The sequence below is a fragment of the Lucilia cuprina genome, chromosome 3 (genome assembly GCF_022045245.1).
Source record: "Lucilia cuprina isolate Lc7/37 chromosome 3, ASM2204524v1, whole genome shotgun sequence".
NCBI lineage: Eukaryota > Metazoa > Arthropoda > Insecta > Diptera > Calliphoridae > Lucilia > Lucilia cuprina.
In genome coordinates, this window is record NC_060951.1 from 6,551,145 (window position 1) to 6,561,161 (window position 10,017).

Here is a 10,017-nt window from a genome sequence, read left to right on the forward strand (position 1 = left end):
GTCTAGTCTATAGTCTAGTCTATAGTCTAGTCTATAGTCTAGTCTATAGTCTAGTCTATAGTCTAGTCTATAGTCTAGTCTATAGTCTAGTCTATAGTCTAACCTTTATTCTAGCCCTTAATCTAGTCCTTAACTAGTCTATGGTATAATCTGTAATCTTTGGTCTGGTCTAGTTTCAAGTTGTCTTAGTTTAAAAATATATTTTTCTTTTAAAATAATTGTATTTCTTTGAAGATTTATTTTTGTTCACTTTTCTTTTTATCATCATGCTGCTGTCTTTCAATATTTCTTTGTTGTCTAGCTTTGTGTAAGTGCAAAAGTTCAACTACTTTTATGCGCTTGTTAGAGAAGGAGTAGTTTTATGAACTTGAATCACAATCACTGCATCACAGATGATGTCAATTTGACGGGTTTTTTTTAACAAACTTTTGAACCGTAGGTTTCGAAATTTCTATAGTTAAGTATAAATATTAGATTAATTGATGTTTGTACAAAGTTTATTAAAGTTGGCTTAAATGTAAAAAAGCGTTGCCAACTTTTTATGTTAAATTTTTAATCATATAATAACATTTTTGAATATCAATAAATATTTCAATTAAAAAATTTTTAATTGAACATTATGCTAGTAAATCAGTTGAATTGCTTCAACAAGGTTGCCACATTTATCGTTTAAAGTGTTAAATTCATTAAAATTGTATGGTTTTTTATGTGTAACTCAATTCAATTGATTTTGTGCAACACAATTTTAACATTATTTATTAAATAAGTTGACGTAGACTTACAAAAGGTTGCCACCCTTAGGAACAAATGTTTTATATAGCAAACAATTTGCTTTATTTTATACATATTTTAATTGGTTTGTTTAAATATTCAAAAATTTTACTTATATATTGCCTTTATAAATGAAAAAGTAAGCAACATAGTTGCCACCTTTTTTCTACAACTGTCATTAATTCTTTTTAAATTTTGCTTGTTTTACTGTAAAACTTAATAAAACTGGTTTATTTTTGTTATAAATTGATATTTTTAATAAAAACAGTTAAAATTTTTGTTATAAAGCTGCCACCTTTTTTTCGTAAAAAGTAATTTATTTATAAAATTTTTGAGAGTTGGCAAAAAATTAAGTAAAATTTCTAGGAGATTGTAAAAAATTTTGTAATAAACAAGATTTTTGGAAAATTTTGTAAAAAATTTTATCCCCATCCGGGAATTAAAAATCCCCATTTAGGATATTGAAAATCCCCATTTGGGAATTTACCAAAAAAGCGTAAAAACACTTGGGGATGATTTAAAATACATTTTTTAACAAAAGTTTGTAAAAAATCTTTAAAAAATTTAATTCCTAAATTGGGTATTTAAAATCCCCATTATGGGAATTTAACAAAAATGCTAAACAAGTAAAGGGGATTGCTAAAACAATTTAAATAAACTAAATTTTAGCAAAAATTCTTAAAAATTTTGAATTCCTAAATTGGGTATTGAAAATCCCCATTTTGGGAATTTGAATTTGACAAAAATGGTTAAAAAAAAGTAAACGGGATTGCTAAGAGAACTTCAATAAACTTAATTTTAGCAAAAATTCCTTAAAATTTGGAATTCCTTAATTGGGTATTGATAATCCCCAATTTGTGAATTTGACAAAAATGCTAAAAAAAAGTAAACGGGATTGCTAAGAGAACTTAAATAAACTAAATTTTAGCAAAAATTCTTTAAAAATTAGAATTTCTAAATTGGGTATTCAAAATCCCCATTTTGGGAATTTGTAAAAAGTTCCAAAAACGTAAACGGGATTGCTAAGACAGCCTAAATAAACTAAATTTTAGCAAAAATTCTTTAAAATTTGAAATTCCTAGATTGGGTATTTAAAATCCCCATTTTGGGAATTTGACAAAAATGCTAAAAAAAAGTCGGGATTGCTAAGAGAACTTAAATCAACTAAATTTAAGCAAAAATTCTTTAAAATTTGGAATTCCTAAATTGGGTATTGAAAATTCCCATTTTGGGAATTTGAATTTGACAAAAATGGTTAAAAAAAAGTAAACGGGATTGCTAAAAGAACTTAAATAATCTAAATTTTAGCAAAAATTCTTTAAAATTTGGAATTCCTAAATTGGGTATTGAAAATCCCCATTTTGGGAATTTGACAAAAATGCCAAAAAAAACTAAACAGGATTGCTAGGAAAACTTAAATAAACTAAATTTTAGCAAAAATTTTTAAAAATTGGAATTCCTAAATTGGGTATTTAAAATCGCCATTTTGGGAATTTACAAAAAAAGCCTAAAACACTTGGGGATGATTTAAATTACATTTTTAAAAAAATTTTGTAAAAAATCTTTAAAAAATGTAATTCCTAAATGGGATATTGAAAATCCCCAGTTTGGAAATTTGACAAAAATGCTAAAAAAGTAATCGGGATTGTTAAAAGGGCTTAAATAATTTAGATTTAAGCAAAAATTCTTAATAAACTGGAATTCCTAAATTGGGTATTTAAAATCCCCATTTTGGGAATTTGTAAAAAGTTCCAAAAAAGTAAACGGGATTGCTAAGAGAGCTTAAAAAACAAGATTTTAGCAAAAATTCTTTAAAAAACTTGAATTTCTTTTAACATTTTCAAGGTTATGGATTTTGATGGATTTTGCTTAAAAATGCAGCAAAAATTTAACTTTTAATTATCAAGGAAATAACGTTATCTTTTAGTTTGTGGTTAAATTTTTGCTATTTTATTAATATTTCCGATAAACTTATTTAATTATTAGTAGAAATTACTAAGGGAAAAGGGAACAGAGAAAAACAGCTGTTAAAATGGTAATATGGTCATGTGTTTAATGAAGAAAGCAAAGCAAACAAAAAAACACTACTTTTGCAACACCTCCCTTAACTAAAAACACAACAATATCAACTTTTTCTTAGTGTTGGTCATTAATATTGATTTTTAGCATTTTCAAAACTAAAACACACACACACACACACGAACACACAAAAACTTTTAAAGAAATTTCCACAAGAAAACTTCTTCATTCCCCAGAACAGTAGTTTATAATTAAAAAAAAGTAAAATTTCAATTTAATACTTACAGTAAATTACGCACATCACAGGGTCGACACATAAAAGCCGGTATCAGAACAATCGAATTGAAGGACACAAGTCCATAATAGATTAAAAATTTAAAATAATAACGAAATATATGACTGGTTTCATATAGAAATGGCAACATTAGTAAAACCATTAAACCGAACAGCTCAATATACGTTGTCATCTTGTAAAATTTTGTTTCTTTTTTTTCGAATTTCTATTTTAGTTTCTGTTTTTTTTTTTCTTTTATTGTATTAGAAATTTTTGGCGTTTTTTTTTATGTTACGTTTTTTATTTTCGTTCTTTTTTTTTTTGTTTGTTTTGTATAGAAAATTTGTTGGTTAAATGAAACCACGGAAACCGGGTTGAAGTGTAAAGGGTGGGTGGGGTTGTTGGTTGGTTGGTTTTCTCTTAAACGCTTAAGGTTTGTTTTCTTTCTTTTACATTAGCCTCACTTGTGATTTTCTGGAATGTTTATAAACTTTGTTGCTAATAGCTTAATAACATATTAAAGTTGCCGGTTAAAAAAAGTAAATTTATCAAAAAAATTTCAAGATTTCTTAAAAAAAACCCAAAAAATTTTACCATTTTTATATAAAATGTAATTTTTAAACATAATTTCAATAAAAACTTAAAAAAATTTGCAAAATAATTGAAAAAAATTAAATTCCTAAATTGGGTATTTAAAATCCCCATTTTGGGAATTCCAAAAAATGCTGCAAAACCTTGCAGGCTGAACTTAAACCACTCAATAAAACCTAGATTTAGCAAAAAATCTTAAAAAAGTCAAATTCCTAAAAAGGGTATTTAAAATCCCCATTTTGGGAATTCCATAAAATGCCGCAAAATCCTACAGGCTGAACTAAAACTACTTAATAAAACCTTAATTTAGTAAAAAATCGTCAAAAAGTCAAATTCCTAAATTGGGTATTTAAAATCCCCATTTTGGGAATTCAACAAAATGCTCTAAAAAATTACAGGATTAACTAAAACCAATCAATAAATCCTAAATTTTGCAAAAATCTTAAAAAAGTTAAATTCCTAAATTGGGTATTTAAAATCCCCATTTTGGGAATTCCAAAAAATTCTGCAAAAACTTGCAGGCTGAACTAAAACTACTTAATAAAACCTAAATTTAGTAAAAAATCTTAAAAAAGTTAAATTCCTAAAGTGGGTATTTAAAATCCCCATTTTGGGAATTCAATAAAATGCTGCAAAAGCCTACAGGTTGAACTAAAACTACTTAATAAAACTTAAACTTAGCAAAAAATCTTTAAAAAGTTATATTCCTAAAGTGGGTATTCAAAATTCCCATTTTGGGAATTCTACAAAATGCTGCAAAACCTTACAGGATTTCTTTAACCACTCAATAAAACCTAAATTTAGCAAAAAAATCTTTAAAAAGATAAATTCCTAAAGTGGGTATTTAAAATCCCCATTTTGGGAATTCCAAAAAATGCCGCAAAACCTTGCAGGCTAAACTAAAACTGCTTAATAAAACCTAAATTTAGCAAAAAATCTTAAAAAAGTCAAATTCCTAAAATGGGTATTCAAAATCCCCATTTTGGGAATTCGATAAAATGCTGTAAAACTCTAGAGGCTAAACTAAAACTATTTAATAGAACCTAAATTCAGCAAAAAATCTTTTAAAAGTTAAATTCCTAAAGTGGGTATTTAAAATCCCCATTTTGGGAATTCGATAAAATGCTGCAAAAACTTTACTGAATTACTTTAACCACTCAAAAAAAAAAACAAAAAATCTTAAAATATTGAAATTCCCATGGTGGGTATTGACAATTCCCTTGAATTTTATCCCGACAAGGGAAGTGTTGTCAATTTAGTGCTTTTTATGACAAATTTTTTATCAACTATTTAAGAATTTGCTAATTTTAAATATTTCTAAAATAGTTTTCCTATAAACTTTTTGAAAATTTGTTAAACTGTATCAACAGAGTTGCCACCTTTTTATTAAATTTAAAAAAAATTCTACTTTTAACATTAAAATATACTAAATTTGTAAAATATGTTTAAAATAAACAAAATTTTTAAAATGTGTTTTAAATTAACAAAATTTATGAAATAAATCTAATGAATTGTTATGGCAAGGTTGCCACATTTATCAAAAAATAATTAATTTTTTTTTTTAAAAAGTTACTAAAGTTTGCATACAATTTAAAATTTTGTTTAATTTTGCTATTTTTTTATTTTTTGCACAATTTATAAAAGATTTTTTATATATTTTAGTAATAGAGTTGCCACATTTTCTTTAAAATATTTTAAATTTGTAAAAAAACTAAGCCTTTTTAGGTTATAAATAGTAAGATATTTTAAACTTTGCTTTAATTTGATAAAATTTATGAAATTTAAATGAAAAACTGACACAGCGTTGCCACCTATTTCGATTAATGTTTTCAAATCACTAACATTTTTCAGTTTTTGTTTTACAAAATAATGTAATTTGATAATTTTTTTCTGTAACTTGTTACAATTTCAGAAATTTGCCTAAAATTAGTTAATAGAGTTGCCATATTTTTTATATTTAATATTAAAAAATCTAAAAAAAATTGTTCCCTTTTTATATACATACTGCTGAAATTTATTTAATTTTTTTATAATTTAATTTGTCAAAATATATTTACAAAGTTGCCACCTTTTATTTTGAACAAAATTTGAAATTTAAGAATTTTAATATAGAAAATATTGAAATTTAATTAATTTTTAATTTAAGTTGTTATTGTTCATTTAATTTTGTTATAATTTCTTAAATTTTTTTTATAATTTAATTTGTTAAAATATATTTACAAAGTTGCCACATTTTATTTTGAGCAAAATTTTAAATTTAAGTTTTTTTAATATAGAAAATATTGAAATTTAATTAATTTTTAATTTAAGTTGTTGTTTTTTACACAATTTATATAAATATTGCTAATAACTAAGTAACAGAGTTGCCACGTTTTTTTCTTTTTAAAAATTTTAAATTTATCACAAAGAAAGCAAGTTTAATTAAAAACTTATTTAAATAAGCCTTACTTTGTTACAATTTACAAAATTTTCTTAAAAAAAAGACATAGAGTTGCCACTTTTTTCGTTGAAAGTTTTCAAATTTTTTTATATAAAATTGAGTTCTTGAATCTGTTTTTTTATAACAATGTTGAGGGAGTTTAATAACAACATTTCTTAGTGATTATTTAAAATGTTGCTGGCAACATGCTGTTAATAAACATCATATGGGACAATTCTCTCTGCACTCTGCCCCTCTCTCTCTCTTTCTCACTCTCCTAACACTTATTTATAGTATTGTTATTAAAATTTATTTTAGTTTTAATTTTTGTTATTTTTTACAGAGAATTCATTATGTTTGTTGTAATTTCTTTGGACTAAAGAAATTATGAACCATAGGGGTTTTAAATAAACCATTCAGATTGGAAACTCGGGCAATAATTGCAGAGAATTTAACTGAATTTAAGTGAGGCGTTAATTTTTGAGAGCAGCAGATGCAGAAAAAAAAAGAAAACAAAACAACAGATGCAGGAAAGAAAAGCAGAATTAAAGAAAAGTCATTTAAAGGAAAATTAAACAACAAAAAAATCCAAATTAAAAAAAAAACACACACACACAAATCATAAACAAAAATTAATGATTAACAACAAGAAAATAGTAAAGATTTAATTAAACAATAATTTTGTAAAAAAGTAAATGTTTTTTGTTCTTGTTTCTTTTTCAGAAATCTTGAAACTTTTATATAATTTCTTTTCTCCAAAACACTTGTTAAAAGTTGTAGAAATACTTTTCATACATTTCTTAAAAAAGTTTGTTTTATTTTAATATTTAATTAAATACCGGCTTATTAATTATTTAAAGATTTTGTTTATTGGTTTCATTTTCTTTCTTTAATTGCTAAAAGATGTTTTATACTTCGTTGCTTTTTTTTTATTGGTTTCTGCAGTTTTCCCCACTTCTTTTGCACTTGTTTTTTCTTTTTTTTTAATTTAACTATTTATTGTAGACTTTTTCTTCTTCTTTAAGCAATTTACTTTTTCTTACTCTAAAACAACTTTTAAATTGTTTATTTATATTTTATATTTGTTTTAATTAAACTCATCACTTAATATTAAACACAAAACACAGTATGCCACAAAGAAATTTCTTTTTAATTAAAACATATTTTTTTATTTCTTCTACTTAAACTAAAATAAATTAAGCGGTTTCACGTTTTATACCTTATATAGTTTGCTCAATACTAACGCTACACATCAGTAAAATGTGCAAATACAAAAAAGAACAGTTCTTCTCCTTTCGCTTACAAACACAATTATAACCACAACTACATTTTTCTATTGTAAACAAAATTTTTCCCATAACAAACGCTCGCCGCTTAGCGCTGTCATTGTATTGCTTGGCATCTCTTTTCAAGTGTGTGTGTTTCTGTTTGTATTTTTACTCTCATATTTATCCGGTAGTATTGTTGTTGTTTTTGTTTTGTGATATGATGAAGAGCGCAACAGTGGGGTAGTTTTTATTTTGATGGCATTATGTTGCTAAGAAATGTTGCCAGATGTTAGTGTTGCTTAGTTAGTGCTAAAGTTTAAAGAAACAAGGGTAGGTTAAGATACAGACTAACTAACTAACTAACTAACTAACTAACTAACTAACTAACTAACTAACTAACTAACTAACTAACTAACTAACTAACTAACTAACTAACTAACTAACTAACTAACTAACTAACTAACGAAATAACTAACTAAATAACTAACAGACTATAGACTGTTCTATTGTCCAGACTAGAGAACGTTCTATTGTCCAGACTATAGACTATTCTATACTTAGTCCAGACTATAGACTGTTCTATAGTTCAGACTATAGACTCTTTTATAGTCCAGACTATAGACTGTTCTATAGTCCAGACTATAGACTGTTGTATAGTCCAAACTATAGACTGTTCTATATTCCAGACTATATACTGTTCTATAGTCCAGGCTATAGACTGTTCTATAATGCAGACTATAGACTGTTGTATGTATAGTCCAGACTATAGTCTGTTCCATAGTCCAGACTATAGACTGTTCTATATTCCAGACTGTAGACTGTTCTATAATGCAGACTATAGACTGTTCTATAATCCAGATTGTAGACTGTTCTATAGTCCAGACTATAGACTTTTCTATAATCCAGATTGTAGACTGTTCTATAGTCCAGACTATAGACTTTTCTATAGTCCGGACTGTGTACTGTTCTATAGTCCACACTATAGACTGTTCTATAGTCCAGACTATAGACTGTTATATAGTCCAGACTATAGACTGTTCTATAGTCCAGACTATAGACTGTTCTATAGCTCAGACTATAGACTGCTCTATAGACCAGACTATAGACTGTTCAGACTACAGACTGTTGTATAGTCCAGACTATAGTCTGTTCCATAGTCCAGACTATAGACTGTTCTATAGTCCAGACTATAGACTGTTCTATAGTCCAGACTATAGACTGTTCTATAGTCCAGACTATAGACTGTTCTATAGTCCAGACTATAGACTGTTCTATAGTCCAGACTATAGACTATTCTATAGCTCAGACTATAGACTGTTCTATAGCCCAGACTATAGACTGTTCTATAGTCCAGACTATAGACTGCTCTATAGCCCAGACTATAGATTGTTCTATAGTCCTGATTATAGATTGTTCTATAGTCCAGATTATAGACTGTTCTATAGTCCAGACTAAAGACTGTTCTATAGTCCAGATTATAGGTTGTTCTAAAAAAACTAAAAATTTACCGTTAAATAATAGTTTTCCAATAGTCTAGCGATTTTAACGCTAATTAAGTGATTTTACCAGCAAAACATTTCAAATTACCATACGGCAACTTTTTAAACAAATCAAACAGCATTGCCATCTAACATATGTTAGTAAACAGTATTATCAACAAGCTAATGTCAGTGTACAGTATTATCTGTTAGTTTTCTTTAAGACAACAGCTTTGCCGACAGCTAAATATAAAACGTTATTAATTAAATTGCATTCAAACAGCATTGCCAGCTGACATATGTTAGGAAACAGTATTATCAGCAAGCTAATGTCAGTGTACAGTATTATCTGTTAGTTTTCTTTAAGACAACAGCTTTGCCGACAGCTAAATATAAAACGTTACTAATTAAATTGCAAAAATTATATAAAAATTGTTAAAAATTATAGAATTTTTTGAGAAAATCAAGAAAATTATTAAAATTTAGCTAAGTTAAGTGGATAATTACCAAATTTCTTTGAATTGTATTTAAATAAAACATGTGTTTTGGTTTATTTTTTAATAATTTTGTTTTTTTTATTACATTTTACATGGATGTACATTGAAGGTATTTATGGTTGATTATTATTATTATTTTATTTAGTTGAGGGATAATGCTTAAATTAAATATGGTTTTGTTGTGGAAATTTTTAAATTAAATGTTTAATTTTTTTTGGTTTTTTATGTTTTGTGTTTGAATGTGTGTGTTTGAGAGGGGGAGGGGAGTTTTCAATAAATGTTTGATAGTTATATTTTTTTTATAGAATTTTTATATTAATTTTTTTTTAATGCTTGAGTTTTATTTTTAAAGAAATACACAATTACACAAATTACTGTTTAATTATAAATATGTTATTTTTGTTTTGTTTTTTTGGAATAAATTTAGGAATACATGTAAGTTTTTTTGTTTTATTTTTTATTAGTAAGTGCTTGTTTTTTGTTTAAATGTTTCAAATATTTTGTTTTGTTTTTTCAAAAGTTTTTTTTTTTTTGTTTTTGCTAAATATGGTTTATTTTTATTTTTTTGTTTATTTTTTATATAAATTTAGGTTTTTTTCTTGCACATATAAACATCAAATTATTATGGTTATAGTTATTTCTTTAAATTTTGTTTTGTTTTTTTATTTTTGTAACTGGGGGGTCTAGAGAAATTTATTTT

General features: G+C 25.7%; 1 protein-coding gene across 7 annotated transcripts in view; it reads right to left on the bottom strand.

Annotated features, from left to right (window-relative positions):
* LOC111677604 (1-acyl-sn-glycerol-3-phosphate acyltransferase alpha) overlaps positions 1–7,300 on the bottom strand; it is a 12,528-nt gene extending 5,228 nt beyond the window's left edge. The window contains exons 1-2 of one of the 7 annotated variants that reach the window (XM_046946239.1): positions 6,989–7,300; positions 3,076–3,569 (exon numbers count right to left, since the gene is read on the bottom strand). In XM_046946239.1, the coding sequence (XP_046802195.1) occupies positions 3,076–3,257 (182 nt within the window). In that variant the 5' untranslated portion in view covers positions 3,258–3,569; positions 6,989–7,300. Of the gene's footprint in view, positions 1–3,075; positions 3,570–6,869 lie in introns of all 7 variants that reach the window. The other 6 variants (XM_046946240.1, XM_046946235.1, XM_046946238.1 and 3 more) reach the window with 6 other exon arrangements.
* Positions 7,301–10,017: the final 2,717 nt, after the last annotated feature.